At 42.4% G+C, this 25,092-nt stretch overlaps 1 protein-coding gene and 1 long non-coding RNA gene across 2 annotated transcripts in view; one reads left to right on the forward strand and one right to left on the reverse strand.

The window, feature by feature from the left end:
• Positions 1 to 1,968: 1,968 nt before the first annotated feature.
• Positions 1,969 to 2,760, forward strand: LOC143782877 (uncharacterized). Its single transcript, XR_013217062.1, has 3 exons — positions 1,969 to 2,073; positions 2,180 to 2,394; positions 2,562 to 2,760. It is a non-coding gene; the product is annotated as an uncharacterized LOC143782877 (long non-coding RNA).
• Positions 2,761 to 2,805: 45 nt separating this feature from the next.
• CALB1 (calbindin 1) overlaps positions 2,806 to 25,092 on the reverse strand; it is an 83,522-nt gene continuing 61,235 nt past the window's right edge. Inside the window, exons 7-11 of the mRNA XM_077270806.1 lie at positions 18,434 to 18,489; positions 12,968 to 13,007; positions 12,489 to 12,542; positions 9,863 to 9,934; positions 2,806 to 5,743 (exon numbers count right to left, since the gene is read on the reverse strand). Coding sequence (XP_077126921.1) covers positions 5,630 to 5,743; positions 9,863 to 9,934; positions 12,489 to 12,542; positions 12,968 to 13,007; positions 18,434 to 18,489 — 336 coding nt within the window. The 3' untranslated portion in view covers positions 2,806 to 5,629. The remainder of the gene's footprint in view (positions 5,744 to 9,862; positions 9,935 to 12,488; positions 12,543 to 12,967; positions 13,008 to 18,433; positions 18,490 to 25,092) is intronic.

Below are 25,092 nucleotides of genomic sequence, written 5' to 3' on the forward strand. Positions count from 1 at the left end.
AGCTTGATGGTCCTCACAGCCCTCCCACACACAAAGTATGATGGTCCTCACAGCCCTCCCACACACAGTATGATGGTCCTCACAGCCCTCCCACACACAAAGTATGATGGTCCTCACAGCCCTCCCACACACAGTATGATGGTCCTCACAGCCCTCCCACACACAGTATGATGGCCCTCACAGCCCTCCCACACACAGCATGATGATCCTCACAGCCCTCACATACACAGTATGATGGTCCTCACAGCCCTCCCACACACAGTATGATGGTCCTCACAGCCCTCCCACACACAGTATGATGGCCCTCACAGCCCTCCCACACACAAAGTATGATGGTCATCACAGCCCTCCCACACACAAAGTAAGATGGCCCTCACAGCTGTCCCACACACAGTATGATGGCCCTCACAGCCCCCCCACAAACAGTATGATGGCCCTCACAGCCCTCCCACACACAGTATGATGGTCCTCACAGCCCTACCACACACAGTATGATGGCCCTCCCATACACAGTATGATGGTCCTCACAGCCCTCCCACACACAGTATGATGACCCTCACAGCCATCCCACACACAGTATGATGGTCCTCACAGCCCTCCCACACACAGTATGGTGGCCCTCACAGCCCTCCCACACACAGTATGATGGCCCTCACAGCCCTCCCACACACAGTATGATCGCCCTCCCTCACAGAGTATGATGGCCCTCCAAGATGGTGCACCACCACATTATGGGTGTCAGGTCCGAGCATTCCTACATGAAGTTTCCTGGAAAGTGGATTGGTCATCGTGGGCCAGTTGAATGGCCACCAATGTCTCCCGATCTGACCCTCTTAGACTTTTATCTTTGGGGTCATCTGAAGGCAATTGTCTATGCTGTGAAGATACGATATGTGCAGCATCTGAAAACAACGGATACTGGAAACCTGTGCTAGCATTTGATCTATAGTGTTGCTATCAGTGTGTCAAGAGTGGGAGAAGAGGGTTCCATTGACAATCCAACACAATGGGTAGCACTTTGAACACATTTTATAAGTGGTCATAAACTTGTAAATAACTCATGAAAGAATAATGTTGCATTAAAACCAAGCACACCATTGTTTTTCTTGTGAAATTCTCAATAAGTTTCATGTGTCACATGACCCTCTTCCTATTGAAAAAAATAAAGTTGAATCCAAAATGGCCTAATTCAAAATGGCCTCCATGGTCACCACCCATCTTGAAAAGTTTTCCCCCTCCCATATACTAATGTTCCACAAACAGGAAGTTATCACCAACTATTCCCATTTTATTTAGGTGTATCCATATAAATGGCCCACCCTGTATATTTGTGAGTGTAACACAAAACCCAATTTAATTAATATTGCATTTTTTGAAGACACATTCCTATTTAAAAAAGTGACCAGTAATACAGACATTATAGTAAAATGTTTGCTACTTCTGTAGCTAACGATTTTCTAATATATGGCTTATTTTACACAATGGGGTTGGGGGAATTTCTTTCATATACACATTCATATGGTAGGAGGAAGGAGAGAAATGAAAGAGAGAAAGACTGCAGATAACACAGGGGTCTAATGCCATAGAGGTATATAGGTCTGCATAGGAGCTGCAGACATCAACTGGAATTGTGTCTTAATTAAGATTAAAGTTGCATTTTAGATGCATATAAGCAATAAAACCAATTAAAAATTGGCTGCCGAAGCGAACATAGTTTTTTAACATTGAAACCATAGCGGCGTAGATTAAAGGGGTTGTCCACTAGTAGGACAACCCCTTCTGACTCTGAATGATTGCCCCTGTGAAAATAAAACTTCCTCCCATTCCGGTGCCGTTCCAGCATTGTCAGTACTGGTGTTATCGGGGCTCATGTGAGGCTGTTATGTCACATGATCCCAGCATCCAATCAGCACTGGCGTCACTGTTCCCGTAGCTCTCACCACCTCTTAATTAGTTATACATCCAAAGGCGGGGACAGTGTCGCCAGCACTGATTGGGCGCAGGGCTCTCGTGGCATAGCAACTGAACGTGAGCCCCGGGAATACGAGTGCTGGCAAGGCGCCGGCATAGGAGGTAAGTATAAGTGTTTTTATTTTTACAGGGGCAAACATTCAGATCGAGAAGGGGTTGTCCTAGTAGTGGACAATCCCTTTAACTATGTAATTTATTGAATCACCAGGATGACTTCTAATATCAGGAAAATGATGCTGTATTACATTTCATGAGTTGGACAGCATTAAAATGCGCAATATACCTAATATGTACACTCATCGTTACCGGTCCCCCACCGCTCCTTTACAGCTCTGCCCAGGTCCCCCACTGGTCTCCATGCCTCATCGTCCAACCAACCCATTACTACTGCTGCCAACCATCTTGATGTCCAAAATTGATAAGGTGAGTATACATTATTTTTTGGGCATAAATTGCAGTTTTTCATTAAAGGGTGGACAGTCTTTTAACGAAGTCTATCTAACTACTTAGGCATTCCATTGGCAGGGAGAGGTAGGGGTGTTCTGGTAGGGCTTTCTCCCCAAATTATTAACTAGCCCATCTGACCACAGGAAAGTGAATCTGTGCCTCGGATGAAGAAAACCCCAGCTATAAGTAAAAGGTGACCTCATGAATTCTGTCGGATGTTATCTGCTCCGAAATTAATGGACCTCAACAAGAATCAAGGGACATCAGGCCAATGGTGACCACTATTTGTAGTGACCGGACTCCACACCTCTTGAATAGCGATTTTCCTTCCCGTCCCATCCAATCACATTCATCCATCTCCAGCCTCAATGACCACAGACGCCATGCTTTCCAATAAATGGTTTAATTATGCAACTTCTTAGTTGACTTCAAAATAAAAGACCAAGGCAGCTTGCAGCTTGATACTGTACAGTTTTTTATATATTGTTCTTGTCTTCACCACTGGCCACAAGTGTATGTTTATTAGAAGATACATTATTAGTCTCATATTCAGCTCTCACGAGACACAAGACTCAGCATTTCGTTACTGAACGCTAGAAGTTGTACTAATGTGCAGTTTACCAGATTAGGAAATGAAGTCTCAGAGCCGAGATCTCAGGGGTTGTGGTTGTGTGGAGGAACCGTGTCTGTTTATAGGCCCACAAACAGAAGGTCTTTTATTCCCCGAACTGTCAGTTATTCATTAGGACTGCCCACTTGACTCCTAAGCCCAGAATAAGCAGAGATTTAAAATACAAGTAATGCTGAGTCTTTTCCCACAAACCTATATATCAATTTGCTTAGTTCCTCCAGCTTTAAAACATGATGCTAATAGATCAGACTTTATGCTTCGCGAGACAGGTTCACTTATGCTACGGCTCTATCACTTCCTCTGGATATAATGAAGCCAGCGCTGATTGGCAGCAGGGATTGAGTGACACTGTCATGTCAAGCAAACCCCAGGGGAACCAGTGCCGACACCGCTGGAACAGCACCAGCACCGCTGGAACAGCACCAACACCGGAGGTAAACACAAGTGTTGTTATTTTACTAGAAGGGTAACATAGGGATTCAGAAGGGGGTGTCCAAGTAGTGAACAACCCCTTCAAGTCTATGCACAGAGTTGGAATTTCAATTGTCAGAAAACCTGAGTTCCTTTCCCCCTATAGAAAAATGATAAAATATATGCTCAGAATTCTAGATCTATAGGTACTTAAGGGTGGACATTCACCTTAATGTGTACAATACGTTAAGTGGACGTGTGTGAATAAGCTCAGCATGTCCATAGAACCGCCCTCCCTGAGATTAAATGACAAAGTGAAATCCAGAAAACTAAATACTGTAGAGTCCCTTTAAATGGAACGTGTCTTATTAAATTTGTAGTGCGATCTGCAGGCAACATGTTATAAGGCAGAAGAACTGAGCATGAGATATATACTTTTATGGGGACAAATATTCCATATAACATCTAATTAGCTTATGTAATTCCTGTTTTTCCTATACTTAGGTACTTAGGAGTCAAGTGGGCGGTCTGTTAATTACCGAGTGCAGAGTAGTGCCACCCACTGGACTCATAAACTTAAATTGAGCAGAATTAAACGTGACAAGTTACACTGAATGCTTTCAAACCAAGGTAAAAATAAATTTTATATACTGTGTATATATATCAGCTTGCTCAGCTCCTCCTGATTTACGGCCTGCTGCCCACAGACCATACAGTATGTTTACTTTAAAGGGAATTTGCCAGCAGGTTTTTGCTATATAATCTAACAGCAGCAAGAGGTAGAGACAGAGACCCTGATTCCAGCGATGTATCACTTAGTTTCCTGGGTGTAGCAGTTGTGATAGAATCACCGTTTTCTCTGCTGTAGATCTAGCAGAGCGCTGAATGCTGAGCTCCATATAACCCCGCCCACACCGCTGATTGGCTGCTTTATGTGTACACTGTATAGAGGCAGAAAAAAATCTGCGTCACCATGTAATATGTGGGGAAACCGCTCAAATCCCAAACCACTTCAATCTGAAAAGACCGCTGAGTAATAGTAGGGCAAAAGAAGAAGGTCCGGATTTGAAAGGTGTGCATAAAAATATTAAATGCATTATTCCATTTGATTAAATGGATTAAAATTATTTATGACAGGAGGAGATAAAGTTACTCTGATGCGTTTCTGGCGTTTCCGCCCTTAGTCATAGAGTATAAGAAGGAATCATGGGATATCCTGTTTAAAAGTAACAACCTCCAATCACAGAGATCGTGATTTATGACATATACATGGAAAAAATATTCATGCATATAACATACAAAAAACAGTACATGAACAAAATGCATCAATACGTGAATACTAATATATAAGCATGGTGTCATTTCTAAAATTCATGCTTTTTGGCTGTTTGTGGTCCAATTTGATTATAAAAAAGGTTTCTTCTTTTGCACAATAGTGAGAGAAAGCTGCTAATCAGTGCTGGGGGTGTTGCTGGACTAAAAGGCACGAGGCCAGTTGTCCTGTAGTGATAATCACCTGCTGATAAAACACTGATTGCACTGAAATGGCAAAACACAGCCCAGTAAGCCACACATCTCTAGAATCAGGCTCTCTTTCCCCTGCAAACATGCTGCTCTCGGATTACATATCAAAAACCTGCTGACGGATTCCATTTAAGAAACCAAAACCAAATAATTGTACCAAAGTCATACAATAGAAGAAAGATCATACATGTGCCAAGATGATGACCCTGCCATAAATTGTGCGTCACAGCCTCAGTTTAGCCTTCAGTAACTTGTGCTGCAGCTTCCCCGAGGCCTTTGGAGGCAGGGTTTGCTGTGACTTGCGGTTCCACTGGAGTGAGAGATCTATGGGATGCCTGGCTCTGATTTCACCAGTGTTTCTAGGGATTTTTAGGGACATATTCAGCCCATAGCCCCCCACTACTTCTCTTCGCCAACATACTTTATGTCTCTTATGAAGACATTCTTATGTTTCTCCCCTGTAGTTACAAAAACTGTACATTACAAACAGTATAGAAACAAATTAAAAAGGAAAAAGAAGAAGAATTTGCAGCACATTCTGGCTAATTCTGTCTACGCAGTTAGATTTACAGATATAAAAGAAGGTGAGTGTTAGAGCCTAATTCTCCTAGTGCTTGTGAGAGACAGTTAGCAGCAGACAGGTGGCTAGTTTTCGTCGGCACAAAGGACTAGAGCCAGCTCCGTTCTGTACAGCTTCCCTCCGTCTGATAAGGCCATGATGCTTTTCTTGTAGGTTGAGATGTTGTTAATGTCTAGTTCCTATTTAAAGAAGAGATAATACCTTGTAATCCAATTGGAAAGCCACGTGACCCTCCCAATATACACAGCGGTCAATGTCACACATTGCTTCATTCTTAGGCCGGGGTCAGACATAACGTATAAAAATGTGGTCCGTTTTTTACGGTCGAGATACGCAGAAAAGTTCCTGAACAGTGATCCGTATGTCATCCATTGGCAAGGTGTGGCTGCGTATTTTGCGCATGTCATCCTCCGTATGGCATCCGTACAGCAAGATTTTCTCGCCGGCTTGCAAAATGGACATAGAATGGATCCATGGGCTCAAATATTCGTGAAAACATATATACAGTCTACAGTATATATATATATATATATATATATATATATATATATATATATATATATATATATGTCAGTGAGACACATATATATATTTATATTTCATGCAGCGCTAGATAGCAGAAAAGCCGGTAATTCAATTGCCGGCTTTTGCTATCTCCTTATGAAACCCGAGATGATGTGAGACATGGTTTACATACAGTAAACCATCTCATATCTCTTATTTTTTTATATATTCCTCACTACTAATGTTAGTAGTGTGCGTGTGCACCTCACAGATGTGCCTTTTCTGGGGTGGCTGGGGGCAGATGTTTTTAGCCGGGGAGGGGGGGGGGCAATAACCATGGACCCTCTCTAGGCTATTAATATCTGCCCTCAGTCACTGGCTTTCCCACTGTGGTGGAGAAAATTGCGCAGGAGCCCACGCCAGTTTTTTCCGTGATTTAACCCTTTATTTTAACACCTAGAGCTCCCAAATTTTGAACACAAACTACTAACATTATTGGTGAGAAATGTGTAAAAATATAACGGATATGAAATGGATTACTGTATGTAAACCATGTCTCATATCCTGTCGGGTTTGATAAGGAGATAGGAAAAGCCGGCAATTGAATTACCGACTTTTATGCTATCTAGCTCTGTATTAAATAAATATATATATATATATATATATATATATATATATATATATATATATACAGTGCCTACAAGTAGTATTCAACCTCCTGCAGATTTAGCAGGTTTACACATTTGGAATTAACTTGGCATTGTGACATTTGGACTGTAGATCAGCCTGGAAGTGTGAAATGCACTGCAGCAAAAAAGAATGTTATTTCTTTGTTTATTTTTTTTTTTAAATTGTGTAAAGTCTTTTCAGAGGGTCATTTATTATTCAACCCCTCAACCCACCAGAATTCTGTTTGGTTCCCCTAAAGTATTAAGAAGTAGTTCAGTCACAAAGAACAATGAGCTTCACATGTTTGGATTAATTATCTCTTTTTCCAGCCTTTTCTGACTATTTAAGACCCTCCCCAAACTTGTGAACAGCACTCATACATGGTCAACATGGGAAAGACAAAGGAGCATTCCAAGGCCATCAGAGACAAGATCGTGGAGGGTCACAAGGCTGGCAAGGGGTACAAAACCCTTTCCAAGGAGTTGGGCCTACCTGTCTCCACTGTTGGGAGCATCATCCGGAAGTGGAAGGCTTATGGAACTACTGTTAGCCTTCCATGGCCTGGACAGCCTTTGAAAGTTTCCTCCCGTGCCGAGGCCAGGCTTGTCCGAAGAGTCAAGGCTAACCCAAGGACAACAAGGAAGGAGCTCCGGGAAGATCTCATGGCAGTGGGGACATTGGTTTCAGTCAATACCATAAGTAACGTACTCCACCGCAATGGTCTCCGTTCCAGACGAGCCCGTAAGGTACCTTTACTTTCAAAGCGTCATGTCAACGCTCGTCTACAGTTTGCTCATGATCACTTGGAGGACTCTGAGACTGACTGGTTCAAGGTTCTCTGGTCTGATGAGACCAAGATCGAGATCTTTGGTGCCAACCACACACGTGACGTTTGGAGACTGGATGGCACTGCATACGACCCCAAGAATACCATCCCTACAGTCAAGCATGGTGATGGCAGCATCATGCTGTGGGGCTGTTTCTCAGCCAAGGGGCCTGGCCATCTGGTCCGCATCCATGGGAAGATGGATAGCACAGCCTACCTGGAGATTTTGGCCAAGAACCTCCGCTCCTCCATCAAGGATCTTAAGATGGGTCGTCATTTCATCTTCCAACAAGACAACGACCCAAAGCACACAGCCAAGAAAACCAAGGTCTGGTTCAAGAGGCAAAAAATCAAGGTGTTGCAGTGGCCTAGTCAGTCTCCTGACCTTAACCCAATTGAAAACTTGTGGAAGGAGCTCAAGATTAAAGTCCACATGAGACACCCAAAGAACCTAGATAACTTGGAGAAGATCTGCATGGAGGAGTGGGCCAAGATAACTCCAGAGACCTGTGCCGGCCTGATCAGGTCTTATAAAAGACGATTATTAGCTGTAATTGCAAACAAAGGTTATTCCACAAAATATTAAACCTAGGGGTTGAATAATAATTGACCCACACTTTTATGTTTAAAATTTATAAAAATTTAACTGAGCAACAAAACTTTTTGGTTTGTAAGATTTATGCATCTGTTAATAAATCCTGCTCTTGTTTGAAGTTTGAAGGCTCTAACTTATTTGCATCTTATTAAACCTGCTAAATCTGCAGGGGGTTGAATACTACTTGTAGGCACTGTATATATATATATATATATATATATATATATATATATATATGTGTGTGTGCGTGTGTGTCAATGACATACATATACAGTATATACACTCACCGGCCACTTTATTAGGTACACCATGCTAGTAACGGGTTGGACCCCCTTTTGCCTTCAGAACTGCCTCAATTCTTCGTGGCATAGATTCAACAAGGTGCTGGAAGCATTCCTCAGAGATTTTGGTCCATATTGACATGATGGCATCACACAGTTGCCGCAGATTTGTCGGCTGCACATCCCAAAGATGCTCCATACAAGGCAGGATGGATCCATGCTTTCATGTTGTTTACGCCAAATTCTGACCCTACCATCCGAATGTCGCAGCAGAAATCGAGACTCATCAGACCAAGCAACGTTTTTCCAGTCTTCTACTGTCCAATTTCGATGAGCTTGTACAAATTGTAGCCTCAGTTTCCTGTTCTTAGCTGAAAGGAGTGGTACCCGGTGTGGTCTTCTGCTGCTGTAGCCCATCTGCCTCAATGTTCGACGCACTGTGCGTTCAGAGATGCTCTTAGGCCTACCTTGGTTGTAACGGGTGGCGATTTGAGTCACTGTTGCCTTTCTATCAGCTCGAACCAGTCTGCCCATTCTCCTCTGACCTCTGGCATCAACAAGGCATTTCCGCCCACAGAACTGCCGCTCACTGGATTTTTTTTCTTTTTCGGACCATTCTCTGTAAACCCTAGAGATGGTTGTGCGTGAAAATCCCAGTAGATCAGCAGTTTCTGAAATACTCAGACCAGCCCTTCTGGCACCAACAACCATGCCACGTTCAAAGGCACTCAAATCACCTTTCTTCCCCATACTGATGCTCGGTTTGAACTGCAGGAGATTGTCTTGACCATGTCTACATGCCTAAATGCACTGAGTTGCCGCCATGTGATTGGCTGATTAGAAATTAAGTGTTAACAAGAAGTTGGACAGGTGTACCTAATAAAGTGGCCAGTGAGTGTATATTCCTATACTATGTGCAGACATTTATTCTTCCTATTCTTTTCTAACATGTCAGTGTGATTTTACTGTACACTGCACTGAATTACCGGCTTTTCTATAAAACACTGATGATCCGTGTGTAATCCGTATTTTTCTCGCACCCATAGACTTTCATTGGCGGATTTTTTGAGCAATACGCTGACAATCGCAGCATGCTGCATTTTTCTCAGCCCCTAAAATACGGCCGAGAAATATACGGCTGATGTTAGCTGCCCCATAGAGAATCATTGGTCCGTGTGAAATGCGTTGTTTTTGCGCCTCTCATACGTCCGTATTTATCTCTAGTGTGACCCCGGCCTTACTTTTACACTCTATCGCGGAATTACTTTTATAGGTTTTTCTACATTGTCCCCGTATTCTTATGACTCTGGCTCAGGAATGACACTTCTTCCTATTATCCGCCTTTATAAATTAGCCCAATTTTTTTTTTTAAATCTAATTTAAAACCAAATTATCCCTTCCAAAAATAAAGTCAGAGATTTACCTTTTTATCCTTCTCGCAGAGATCTTTCAGTAAGGCGTCCAATTCATTTTCATCTATGTAGCCACTGTTATCCTGTATGATGAATGAGAAGTCGTCAAGAGAAAGACAGGCGTTTAATGTGCTGGGCCGCTGCCTCCGAGACCGCGCTTCATGCAAATCCGCCAATGAATAATTTTTACTGACTTTTTTTTTTACTTAATGAATTCTTAAGTTTAATGGAGTTTTTCTTGTTTGTTTTTTTATAGTCAGGAAGTTGAGATTATCAGTGAGCTGGAACTAGTATAAGGCAGCAGCAGAAATGATAAAATAATGGTGACTGGTAAAGCAAATATCAAGAACACAAAAGCCAAGGACCAACTCATCATCGGTGGATATTAGGACCATGGCTGGTTGTAGGAATGGCACGGTTCGTGAAACATGCAAATACTTAAACTATCAATTCTTGAACATATTTTCTTACAAGTGTCCCATTCTTTTAATACCTCTTGAAAGTGTTCCATAAATTGATAATTGGCCATTGCAATTCACTTTGTCAATAGTGTCTGTCATTGCATACTCTGTAGATACTGGGCAGAATGGTGGCTGAGTGATTAGTAGTGGGGATGAGCGTACCCAAACTTTAAAGCTTGACGTTCATGACGGACAGTTACTCCCTGGTGCTTAATGCCGAACACAGATTTTCTGGTACCCAAACAGAACTTTCGAATAAAGTTTGGGTTGAGTGCCAGATCCCAAGCTTCCACAGGTCCGCTAATCCATAGTTAGCAGTGCTGGGTTCAAATCCCACCAAGGACAACGTCTGAAAGTTTCTTGCCCCTTGTACAAACAGGAGTGTGGCCCCCTCTTCTGATCTAGGCATTTTATCTATATAGCTTCCCATGGGCAGGTGTCTTAACATTCGGAGCCCCCATCCTGCTCTGCTCTTACCTACATAGAGGGAGATATACACTGCTCAAAAAATAAAGGGAACACTTAAACAACAGAATATAACTTCAAATAAATCAGACTTCCGTGAAATCAAACTGTCCACTTAGGAAGCAACACTGATTGACAATCAATTTCACATGCTGCAGTGCAAATGAAATAGAAAACAGATGGAAATTATTGGCAATTATCAAGACACACTCAATAAAGGAGTGGGGACCACAGTCACTTTTGAATGTTGGTTGTGCTTTCACACTCGTGGTAGCATGAGACGGACTCTACAGCCCACACAAGTGGCTCAGGTAGTGCAGCTCATTCAGGATGGCACATCAATGCGAGCTGTGGCAAGAAGGTTTGCTGTGTCTGTCAGCGTCGTGTCCAGAGGCTGGAGGCGCTACCAGGAGACAGGCCAGTACACCAGGAGACATGGAGGGGGCCGTAGGAGGGCAGCAACCCAGCAGCAGGACCGCTACCTCAGCCTTTGTGCAAGGAGGAACAAAATGACCTCCAGCAGGCCACAAATGTGCATGTGTCTGCACAAATGGTTACAAACCGACTCCATGAGGATCGTCTGAGTGCCCGACATCCACAGATGGGGCTGTGCTCACAGCCCAACACTGTGCTGGACGCTTGGCATTTGCCACAGAACACCAGGATTGGTAAATTCACCACTGGCGCACAGTGCTCTTCACAGATGAAAGCAGGTTCACACTGAGCACCTGTGACAGACGTGACAGAGTCTGGAGACGCTGTGGAGAACGTTCTGCTGCCTTCAACATCCTTCAGCATGACCGGTTTGGCAGTGGGTCAGTAATGGTGTGGGGTGGCATTTCTTTGGAGGGCTGCACAGCCTTCCATGTGCTCGCCAGAGGTAGCCTAACTGCCATTATGTACCGAGATGAGATCATCAGACACATTGTGAGACCATATGCTGGTACAGTTGGCCCTGGATTCCTTCTGATGCATGACAATGCCAGACTTCATGTGACTGAAGTATGTCAGCAGTTCCTGCAAGATGAAGGCATTGAAGCTATGGACTGGCCTGCCCATTCCCCAGTCCTGAATCCAATCAAGCACATCTGGGACATCATGTCTCGCTCCATCCACCAACGTCACTTTGCACCACAGACTGTCCAGGAGTTAACTGATGCCTTAATCCAGGTCTGTGAGGAGATCCCTCAGGATAACACCCACCGTCTCATCAGGAGCATGCTCAGGCATTGTAGGGAGGTCATACAGGCACTTGGAGGCCACACACACACTACTGAGCATCATTCCCTTGTCTTGAGGCATTTTCACTGAAGTTGGATCAGCCTGCAATTTGATTTTCCACTTTGATTTTGAGCATCATTCCAACTCCAGACCTCCATGGGATATTAGTTGTGATTTACATTGATCATTTTTAGGTTTTACTGTTTTCAATGCATTCCGCCATATAATGAATAAATATTTACAACTGGAATATTTCATTCAGTGATACCTAGGATGTGGGATTTTAATGTTCCCTTTATTTTTTTGAGCAGTGTATAAACCAGGATAGGGGATATTAGTACAGAATTGACCACATTTTTTGCTTACATTTTTTTCTCTAATTTGTCTGAAAGTCCAAAAAATATTATATATATTTAGCCAAGCTAGCATGTAATGAAATAAATGGGAAACATATCACAGGACAAGATCTATATAAAAATCAGTAACATACCTTGTCATATAATTCAAAGGCTTTGTTAAACTCTTTGCCACACATCTTCACACCCTATAACATAATAATAATAATAATAATAATAATATTATGTCTGCAGTAATATAAATAGTCTATACAATCTGCAATAATATATGCAAAGAAAATTGGGAGGTCATCTCAGCACCTAAAAATGCTTAGAAGGGGTATATACTACGTGGCTGGAATTTCCCAAACATCCCGTGTTATATTGACGGCCACTACTAATAGAACAAACCCAGTGCCATCCTGGGAGCCATAGGGGTCATTGTGAATTGTATTGGGGCAGGTGAGTCTTGCATTAAAGGGAGGTCTTTATGGTACTTGGAATTTATAGGATAAAAGGAGCAAAAAGAAAATTCTTGTAAATATAGATATCGATAAGAAGGAGAATTCTCATATCGGATTAGAGCTGGAACTGGTAAGATTTTTATGAGTATGTGAAGGAACTGAACTCATACCTGAAATTTTAGAAGAAAGTTTTCTTGGATTGGCAGCAATCTTAGGAACAAAAAAAGTTTTTAATATTAGTAATTACATTCTTGGGATAATACAGAAAAGGAATGTACTCAGAATAAAGGGGCTGTCTACTACTCGGACAACCCCATTGTTTCCCCCCTAGTAAAATAATAACAACACTTATACTTTATACTCCATCCTGCGCCTCTGCCGTTCCAGCGGTGTCGGAACTGATTCTCTCAGAAATTGTGTGACATTGTTATGTCAGGAAGTAGGAAGAGTGTTCTGACCAAAGAACGGGGGTGAAGTGGTCTCTAACTGGCCACAGGGATTGCGTGACATAATATTGTATCAAGCTGTGATAAAGAACGCAAGTGAGCGTTCAAAATGCATCTTGCTCACTTGCCCTGTCTATGCAGCCATGTTAATTTTCGTAAATTTTTAATGGACTTAAAAAAAAGAAAGAACTATTTTACCAGACGCTGGAACAACAATTTTTTTTTCCTTGAGTACATTATCTGGTGCGGATCCACCTGGTTCCGTGCAAGCTGGACTTCAAGTACTAGGTGAGCTGGCTTTCTCATTACCATATGTGGATACCCTTATGAACCCTAGGAGGTCTTAGCTCAAATATATAATATTTTTTTCCAACTCTTCTTATCCTAATGACCACTATAAAGTACCCCAGCCATCCCTTAGGCTACGTTCACATATGCGTTGTGCGCCGCAGCGTCGCCGCATGCATCATGCGCCCCTATATTTAACATGGGGGCGCATGGACATGCGTTGTGTTGCATTTTGTGACGCATGCGTCTCTTTGGGCGCACGCATCAGGGCACAGAGGACGCAGCAAGTTGCATTTTTTTTGCGTCCAAAATCATGCAAAAAAAGGACGCATGCGTCACAAAACAATGCGTTTTGCATGCGTTGTGCGTTGCGTCACCGATGCGTCGCCAACGCAACACACAACAACGCAAATGTGAACGTAGCCTTAGACACTCAGTATTTCATTTCTTACTCCTTTGGGCTCCAGCTCTTCCATAAGTAAAATAGTTCAGTATTTATTATTTTTTTTAAATGTCCATTTATTGCGCCATATCTCTGTTCTTTTTATGTATATATTTGTGTTTCTTCACATACTTTGTTATACCATGCCTGATGGAGAGACCTAAGTAATCTGTAACGCTCGCTTTGTAACATCACTGATCTTATATTTGTTAGTCATTAAAAGGTATCAGAACTACAAGATTATTACCGTAATTTGTTTCTCCCACTGAGAATCTTTTTTCAAGTAACACGGTACCAAAACCTTTTTTTTTAATTATATCAATAAAGGTAAATTTTGTCTGTCCTTACAACTCTGTGTAAAGGATTAAAATCTTCAATCTTCCACCAAACAACTCTATTCACCTTTTAATTTTAGATAATGATATATTATTTAATCCTACAAGACACATGGAGTACCAGTCCATATATGTACAAATATATCATATTTTATTAAGGCAAAATGTTACACGAACAGGCAAACGAATAAACGAATAACAGACAGGGTTAAAAAAATGATGAGAGTCTTCAGAATTACAATAACACAGGTGTTGGTAGCACAGTGTCACACTAAAAAATACTGGGCGTGGATGGTGTAAGTCCTATATATACATGGAATGTGTAGTATAGGCAGAGCAGTGTGTCATTATCCCCATATAAGTGTAAGAGAGTCTCAGCATGCTCCTTGTAAAAAGCAAGTGTAACCATTAAAGTGCATGTGCATAAAAACTTGGAAACATAAAGCGAGACCGTAGTACACCACACTTAATATTGCAACTTGATACAAAGCACATGTAATGAAGTCAAAATGAAAATGTATAAAATGAAAAAAACCTAAAAATAAGTGCTATATAAGAAGATGCACTTACCCATCATGAACCCGTGTGGACCTGCGCTCAAGTTTTTATGCACATGCACTTTAATGGTTACACCTGCTTTTACAAGGAACATGCTGAGGCCCATCGAGTGTCTTCAGCATTTTCAAAAAATTTGTTCGAGTCTCTGCGCCTGCTTGTCTTGTGACTGTTCGACAGCCACAAACCCATGCAGGGATTACCTAACAATCAGGCAATCTCTACATGTGTTGCAGGTGTTGAACAGCCGCGAGACACACTGTCGTGGGGACTCGAACATGTTTTTCAAGCACGTCGAAGACAATCTACAGAGTATTAGTTTATAAAATACTATAACGGTAGTTAAGCTAAGGAAGTATGTCAGAAGGATTTTACCCTACAAACTATTTATATGCACATGTAGTTCTTAAATAGACGAATCCATGCAAATGAGGCTGAAGAGCTATTTGTAGATCTAAAGCTTTTGTGACTCCAGCTGTAATCCCCATCGAGCGCTGCCTCCGTTTGCCTGACTGACAGTGTGACTTCAGGCAAAGGAGTTGTCAGTCATGGAGGACGCAGCACTGAGCAGGAAATAGAGCTGGACTGACAGAGGATTCGGATCTACACTAGCTCTTCAGCCTCATTTGCATATCAATTGAAACTCTGATGTCTAAGTACCAGAGGAATGCACTGGCCATGTAAAGGTATTGCTGAACTTGTCTTTGAAAGTGCTACATGCAGATATAAATACTTTGGTGTGTGAACTCCTGCTGGTAAATTATCTTTAAGCTATAATGTGCCTGAAATATTTTTTTTAGTGTAACCCTACAAATAATGCAAATAATAAGGGGATTGAAAACACCTAGTTGTCAGATTAATTCATACATTGCAACACCAGCAGCTAATTAGACAATGTCCAGATAGACTAATCAAGGAAAACAATGAAGAGTCTGCAGAGCTTGCAATCTCCAGCAGCCCCATAGATAATGAGTGAAGTTGCTAAGCGCATGCACCGTCTATGCTCCATTTAATCGGGTTAATTCTGAAGTTGGTGCAAATCCATTCTCAGCAACTGATCCAGTGGTCACATTACTAATCTATGGTCATTGGTGAGAACTGCCTAACGACATTCGTGGCTCCTCTTTTGATTAGCCGGCCTTACATGACGTCACATGTGTATCACACCGCTACTACGATGAAGTGTTAGGCTGGCTAATCAAAGGAAGAGCAGTGGATGCCAGGAGGAAGGAGACAATACTTAAGGTTCTCAATCGCTGGTCACAGAACATTGAAGAGGCCGATGGACCAGGTCCTGTAATTCGATCTACACCAACACTAGTTAATTCTTATCCTCATTCTAGGGATCAGTAGAAGTCCCAGCTGTGGGAACCCCGGGAACTGCAATTTATGACCTATACTGTGGCTAGGTAATGACTTACTAGGAAAAGAAAAACTATCCAAATTTTTTTGAGCCAGAGCATATGTTGGTATAAGTATAGTGCATAGGTGTGCACTCACACTGTGACCATATAACAAGCAGAACCTAAGAGAAAAACAAAATGAGCAAAACCCCTCTAATAAATAGTAATAGTACATGTAAATAACATAGGGCACTTAGTTTATACTGCTTTGATCAAAAAAGCATAAATCCATCCCACCACGACAAGGTGTACCCAGACTGTGACATACTTATCTCTTGTAGTTCACCGCACTATGTGCAAGCAGATGTAAGAATAGATAAGGACAGAGCAGGACCTGGATCCAGACTGTTCAGCACCCCGCACCACAACCCCAGAGGTCGCATTACCTAACTGCGCTGCCTTGCTCTGCTACCCCTGGTAAATCCTCTTCAGCAGGCTATCTGAAGGATACCATACAATTTACCCTGAACAGGACCTCTCAGGATCATCAGTGTGCATGTTCGACAAAAGTCTATATATGACCGAAACGTCACATACTGTACACACAGTTTGGACCACATAATCTACTTTTTATCTGATTTCACCACAAACCCCCATTCAAGTGCCCAATTCTTTCGATTTATGTTCCAACACATGCCCGGGGAAAGCTATGTAAGCAAAATGAACGGCCCAAAAAAGGGAGACAAGCCCTCATTTGTACAAAGTACAAAAAACTAAACCAAACAAATTGAACTACGAGAGTTGGGTGCCGTCCCGATTGGGTACACCTTGTCGTGGTAGGATGGCTTTGACGCTGTTTTTTAATCAAAATAATGTTAACCAAGTGCCCTATGTTATTTACATCTACTATTACTATTTACTTACTACAGGGTATTTGTTCATTTTGGTTTTCTTGGGTTATGTAAGATATGAAAAAAACCTTACTAGATGGTCTATTTCTCATTACAGAAAACCTCTTCAATATAACTCTACATTTGTGGACTGTATGACCAGCACATCATTTCCAAATTACTCTGTGGGTTATAACATGAATTATCTGCTCCAGTTGATAGGTTTGGTCTACAATTTAATGTAAAAGATTATAAATTGATGTTTACAGCAGACTGCCCAGCAGGAAATGCTTTCTGTTAATAATGCCGGACATGTAATTGCTTAAATACTAGCAGATTTTCCTGACCATAACCTCAGCTAATACCCATCATAAGTACATTTCTTCCCTTAGCTTCACCCTTCGGCCAGTTCTTAACCCCCTTCATGACCTCACTATAACCTGCCACCCAGAGCGAGGTACAGGAGTAAAGACGTTATATTAAGTCATCAGGGATGTTTGTCACTGTCCTCAAAAGTCATCCATTTCTGTAGATAATCACTAGCGAGGCTTGTTTAATCCATAGTGATATCTAGTAAAGATTTCTACTTCCTCACTTGCTGGGATTAGCATTTCAATGGTTTTAACGGGGTATTATGTCGACAGCATAAATAGCTCTAACAAGGTCAAAAAAAGATTTCCTTGTATTCCAGATCTGCTTCTATAAACGCAGTTTATCTCATGCTGATGCCTGTAGCACAGGATTCATCGCTTTGCACTTAAAGCGAACCTGTCAGCAGGATTTTGCTAAGTAAACTATAGGCATTGTCATGTTGCTGCTGTTACACTGATTAAAATGATACCTGAGGTGAAGAAGTCCGTCTTGTGGTTCTTGTGTAATCAGTGTTAGAAGCTTTCAGTTAATAATATGCCCATGATCCTTGGTGGGACTGTGAGCAGGCCTGTGCTTCCTGTTCTAAGCCAGAGAAACCTAGGAAAAACCTGCCCACAGGCCGTCCTTTAAAGGCAGAAGTGTGGAATGGACGGGGCTGGGGTTTTATGTGCCCCAGACAATTGTTGGGGCCACAAGAAGTGATTCTGCCATTGCCAGAGTATTTCGAGGCAGGTCTAAACTGGGAAAAAAAGGCTCAAGTGTAGGGTTACACAACCATTTTCTCCACATTCGAGAAGGATGGTCAAATTATTCTGATCAAAATTTTATCATAGTGACATCAGTTTGTAAACTAGCTAGTACTAACTAGTGGGAGCGTTAGATGATCTTTGCACGTGGTACAAAATCCATTTCATCCTCACCAGTTATAGTAGTGCAGCGATACGTGCAATGGATTGACCACTTACCTGGCCATTTCTGTAAGTCCCAGCTTCCCATCATTATTTGAATCAAACATTTTAAGCTGCGAATGAAACAAAAATTGCGTTGGAACAATTTTCTTTTACAATATTTGACATGTAATATAACAAAAAGGGTTTATAACCCTGGAATTTAATAAGTGAATCTGTCCAATTATTTTTACGAAAACCAACTCTAAGAAACTCAAGGGCTGCAATCTGATGAACCCCAGTTCCACCTGCAGAACTTTTTTTGGGTAAGCTGGACCAATCAATTCTACGGGTGGAAAGGAGACCATTACATGAGATAGCTGTCAACCAAACAAGTGTTCAGCTGTCAGCTACAGTATCTACCCCGATCTCCGTATACGACAGGCCAGATCCTTCTCTCCTATGATGATATTGTCAGAGGAGAATCAAGAGGCCCATAATTTGAGTTTCCCTGATCCAAGCAGAATATGCAGGTCACTGGGGACATATACATGTTGATAGTTGGTGTTTTTCCAATTCATATGCAAAAACTTGAAGGGCAGAGCCCCACTGAATATTACTCCTCTCTCGGGTCATTAAAATTTAACTTTTAAAATTCATATGATGAGGTAATGATTAAAATAATTCATACTTGCCATTGTTTAGTTACTTAGAAACTGTTCAGTAGCAGTTGCTTATCTCTTTATATTAAGATATCACTCTGGGGTGAGCAGCAGAATCGCCAGCAGGAGCGGTCCATGACTGATCTGAGCGAGCACCAGGTAGACCAGTAGCTTACTACCTGACTGTTAGTTCTTAGGCCCATCATAAGAAAATGATTACGTCTTGGGAAACCGCTTTAACTTTTGTGGAGCCCATAAGCCTCATTGAAGCTTCTCCATTAGACCTCATTCAGATGTCAGTTTTTCTCAGACGAGTACTATCTTTGTTTTTCATGGATAACACTCCTACCTAAAACAGTCTATGGGGTAGTTCACATGCCCGTTTTTTCCCTTGGACTGAGTGGTCCATGCAAAATAGCGGAGACATGACCGATATTGATCGAACTAGTGGATCAAAATCTGCAATGCAAGTCTACTGGTCCATGAAAAAAATCACATAACACTTGGTTGCCATCCATGTGTTGTCCATTTTTTACTCACTTTTTCCATCAGAGAAAAGCCGATTAAACTCTGACCAAACTCTGATGAAACTTTGATGATAACCTGGTGAAACTGATGAAAATCACTGATGAAACTTTTTTTTGTAAAAACTGACATGTGAATGAGGCTTTACAAAGCTGACAAATGCACAGTTTTGATCTTCAGTATATAGGCTGTACACCTAAATTTTGTAATTTAGTCAAATTAAGGGACCAAACTCACTTGTCCAAGTGAGTGGGTGTGCTAAAAAACCCAGCTCATTTGTGTCTCATCCACTTGCTGCCTGGTTTTCGCTAACCGGTTGCTTGGAGTGGACAAGCTTGGGGAACCTCCATTGTTTCTTTTTTTTGTAAAAGTAAAAAGAATGACGAATGGATGGTAGAAAACACACACATGGACCAAAAACAGATGAACATTTTATCCAGGGCACTGCTAAAAGTCCAAGCTAAGTTTAGGCGAGCCCTGACTTTATTGGACTGGTCACCACTGTAGGTTATGGAAGTGACTGTCTCTGTGTACAGCTCTGTGCAAGGTGTTGTTACGATTTTTTTCCACGCGGTCTGTGTGCACAAATTCCCATGTGCACATAAGTCACAATTGGCCCGTGTGCAGACCGTTCCGTCCATGGACAGAACACAGACCAAAAAATATTTGTGTGAACATGCCCTAAGGCATGAACAATAGTTCAATTTTCATCCATAAAACTAGGACAATTTTTATGTTATCCTTGTGTCCATATTTTATGCCCATGTGGCATCTGCATTTATACATCAAGAGTACCCGATCCATTACAGTTTCCTTGGTTACTAATGGCAATGTATCCTTAAGAATCGTATGCAATACGGATGTTCTCTATAGGATTCAATTCTTTTTGCGCCCCCATAGACATGAATTGGCGAGTCCCATCCGATATACTGTACAGAAGAAAATAGTCCATGCTGCAATGTTTTTTGGCCCGTGTGAAAAAATTGTAAACTAAACAGACCTTTGGAATTACATTGGTCAGTGTGCATTGGTCAGAGTGCATTGGTCAGTGTACATTGGTCAGGTTACTTCATTCAGTGTGCATTGGTCAGGTTGCTGCGGTCAGTGTGCATTGGTCAGGTTGCTTTGGTCAGTGTGCATTGGTCAGTCTGCATTGGTCAGTGTACATTGGTCAGGTTGCTTCGGTCAGTCTGCATTGGTCATTGTGCATTGGTCAGTGTGCATTGGTCAGTCTGCATTGATCAGTGTGCATTGGTCAGGTTGCTTTAGTTACTGTGCATTGGTCAGTGTGCATTGGTCAGTGTGCATTGGTCAGTGTAAATTGGTCAGGCTGCTTCGGTTAGTGTGCATTGGTCAGGTTGCTTCAGTCAGTGTCATTGGTCAGTGTTCATTGGTCAGTGTACATTGGTCAGTCGGCATTGGTCAGTGTGCATTGGTCAGGTTGCTTCGGTCAGTGTGCATTGGTCAGTCTGCATGGGTCAGTGTGCATTGGTCAAGCACGTGTCCATATTATATGTTCATCTGATTGAGCCCTGATAGTGAATTGCACCTCTTCATTGTAGCAAGGAAACTACCAAAAGAACAAAGATGCAGTATTCTTCTTCTCAGGTTGTTTTCTCTGTGTCATTTCAGTTGGTATTAACTGACGCCCGAACTCATTCAGCTCAGTAACATCACATCATGATTTCAATGTGAAAAGAATCATGGAGAACCTGTCTGCACTTGGCTGGATTTCGACAGACAGCGACTTTGAAGAGGCACGCTTTTGAACACACATCACTTGCCACCGGAGAGGATGAACCACTTCTGAATAGCACTTAAAATGAAAACTTCAGAATATCAATAAATGAAAGAGACGGGAGCCACCTTGCAGGAAAGCTCCATTGTATTCTCCAGCCACAGACTGCTCATGTTTATGCAAGGAGCACGTCTGGCTGCTAAGTAGCTGATAAAGCGCCTCAGTATTACAACAGTTGGAATGGGACTGAGTGTATCGTGCAGGAGAACGATGATCTTACCGAGACAGACTGAACACCTTGATACTGGAATTAGATTTTTTTTTCACATGTAAATAAGTCGGAACATTTCTAATGAAATTTATGGCAATAATAAAAACTAATAAGTGCCAGAAACTAGGACTCCGGCAGATCCAAATACTGATTATGCTAGAAATGGAGCTGCTGACCTGAATGCTCACAGGCCGGCGGATTCTCGGATGAAACCTTTCTATTCAAATTATATGCATTTTAGTTATTAAGAATTAGGACAATAAGGTGAATTTGGCATTCAAAAGTAGATAAATTAAAGAAACTGGTTTTAATTCAGTAGTCCATTGATGGTGCATATACAATGGGTAACGTTTCGGTCATTATAGACCTTTATCACACCAACACTAATAGTGGATAACCACGGGGCTTGTAAATACATTGAGGGGCTGCACTGGGGGGAATGTGACCACCATCGCTTGTAAGGTGAGCACTAATTAGTAAAACATGTAACAACTGAGCCTATTGGCCACGCCGAGGGTGCACCAAGCAACTTAATTAATATAGTTCATTAAACTTCAGTTTCTACACGTTTAGTCGGCATCTGGCCGCATGTATGCAAATCACATACTTCACCGTTCCCAGTGCCGACACTGGAGAGTCCTCACATAGAGTGGCTGCAGACTTGTACCCTAAGGCAGGACAACCCCTTTAAATCCAAGTGGGTGTTATCAGACAGTTTTCACTGGGGGCGTGTACTTCTTTTCCTTGTATGCTGCGACTCACCAAAGCTAAAGAATATAGGAGGAATTGGCTGGGTCTGGAAGACTTTTAGCAGAGAACAATTGGCACTTTTATGGTGCAAACTGCTGTAGAAATGTGACATGTCACGGAATCAAGAACTTTGATCATTTGATTACATATGATTAAAAGCAATGCATTATGGCTGTTACCTATCACGTTATCAAGATACATGTACAGCTACCAAAAACCCTGACTCAATAACATGCATCAAACTTTATCATAGATTTAGAAGTCACATTTCATTTTATGGACATTTGTACCAGAAAGATGTTGTTTGTTCTTCCCTAGCAGTCTTCGAGGACCAGCAAGTATATTCTTTATCTTTTTAGCTTCTGTGTGCCGCTAAGAATTGGTCAAGGGCAGCAAAGCTGAGTTTGGTGCCTCATATCAAGGTTTTTTTTTAATTTTTGCTTCTACTTTACATTTTGGATTGTATCTACAACTGTAGATAGCTACTTGTCGTGCAGTCACTCAAAACCTAGAGACAAGTATCTAATCTAACCACTTATAGCTATCATTTACACAATCTGGATCAATCAGATTAACACACATTGAATTCTACTGTTCATGTCCTTCACAATACTATATTTTATGGCGAATATGCCTTGTATTCTGTGTGTAGTGTGAAGATACCACTGAGAGCAGGAAACACAACCACAAGGACTCGGGAAACCTCTAAATGAGATGGTAATGAAGAAGAATGAAATACACTGAATTGTGGGTTAATAATGAGCTTTGAACAATGGTCTTGGGAAATGTTTAAAATGATGGCCTGGATTAGAGTGATTTTTTTTTCTTGTTATATACTGTTCATAGGGGACTTGTAGTATAAATCAGGAAATGTTCATGTTTTAAACTGGCCTCTTTAGTCATAACCCTCTTCTCAAAGTTTTCACAGGGTTCTTGCTTAAAGGGAATCTGTCGTCAGGTTTTTGCTACATCATCTGAGAGCAGTGTTATTCCAGCGATGTGTCACTAACTGAGCGGCTTGCTGCAGTTTTGAGATAATCACTGTTTTCTCTGCAGCAGATCTACCAGTTCTTTGAGTGCTAATCTCAGTATAACCCGGCCCACATCACTGATTAGCAGCATTCTGTGTACACTGTGCATAGGCAGAAAGCTGCCCTTCAGTGATGGGGTGGGGTTATACAGAACTCATGAATATGGAGGACTCCATGGCAGCAGGTTTACTAGTCCTCTAGTGATAATCAACTGCTGAACAGTGATTTTTTGAAAACTACACAAGCAGCACCGTAAGCGACGCAAGTGCAGCGCCCCAGAGTCCTGGTCGTTGCAGTATTGTCGCTCTTCCACCAGGGGGAGTGATGGTACGTCTGATGGCACTAAAGGAGTTCACCTGACCAGGTATCACAGTCACACACTACACTTCACACTCCGGCCACCAGGGGGAGCAAAGGGTCCTATCTATTAGGCCACTCCTCACACCCTGGTAAAACTGGTAGTCGGATAGGAGTTAGGGAGAAAGCTGACTGGAGAGACCCAGGGAGGACCTGTCAGGGGTGGGATCCTGACAGCGGCCTAGCACGAGATAGAGCGTTACGGAGCTGCGCCTGCACCCCATTGCGGCAGCATCCTAAGAAAGGACAAGAAGGGAAGTATATTGTGGAGAAGTGAGAAACGAGATCACAGCACTAGGAGATAAGACCGGGAGGAGTCCTGCCTTGAGATCGGCAACATCCTTCTGAGGCGCGTAGCCAGCGGCCGGAACGCCGAGGGAGTGATTGGCTCTACGCATTACTCTGAACTACGGCAGGGCAGTTAATCCCAAGTTGGCTGTCCAACCTTTACACCTAATGAAGACAACGGAGGCAAATTGTGGGAGAGGGGCGTCTCTAGGGTCCCTATAAAATAACTCCAGGCCTACCCCGTCATAGGGGTGCGTCCTATCCATATCATCTGGGGGATGTAGAGAGAGAAACAGAAACATACACGACTGTTGTGAGGACTATCCTGTGGTGCTCAGCAGGGAAGTACTACAACACACAGGCGCAAGTAGGAAGGCTACTGATTTCCACCTGCAAAGGGAACTCTGGATGTGCCTTCGGACCAGCCAGTCTCGCCAGCCCTGTTAGCAGTGCTCTGGATTGCGGATCCTGAAGCCTTCAGTAAAGAGGTAAAGAGACTGCAACCCTGTGTCTTTGTCATTTACTGCGACCTACACCATTACTATCTACTCATCAAGGGAAGCCCTGGGGACATACTTCACCTGTGGGAAGTTACACCATCTAGCTGCCATTCCATCACCCCAGTGGACCCCTAGCAGCGTCGATCACCCTGACCGAATACCACAGGTGGCGTCACGAACACTTGACAAACTTTCATCCCCTTTAATTGGGCGCCCCTTAGCAGGGCCACGGGCCGGGTTGGGCCACCATGACATCCCCAGAACCGAGACAGAGGGACCTGGTACCGAGTACCCCACTGGCCCTGCATCTGGGGGCGCTCCACATCACAAAGATATAAATAAACTGGAGCAGTGGACAGCAACTAACAGAATGGTTTTTAAGAAGGAAAAATGCAATGTACTACATCTGGGCAATAAAATGAAAAAAAAGCATATACAGAATGGGAGGAATAGGGCTAAGCAACAGCACATGTCAAAAAGACTTGGGTACACTAATAGATCACAGACTGAACATGAGTCAACAGTGTAATGCAGCAGGAAAAAAAGAAAATACAATTCTGGGATGTATTAACAGAAGCATACAGTCCAGATCACGCAAAGTCATTACTGCCCTCT

The sequence above is a fragment of the Ranitomeya variabilis genome, chromosome 6 (assembly GCF_051348905.1).
Source record: "Ranitomeya variabilis isolate aRanVar5 chromosome 6, aRanVar5.hap1, whole genome shotgun sequence".
Lineage (NCBI taxonomy): Eukaryota > Metazoa > Chordata > Amphibia > Anura > Dendrobatidae > Ranitomeya > Ranitomeya variabilis.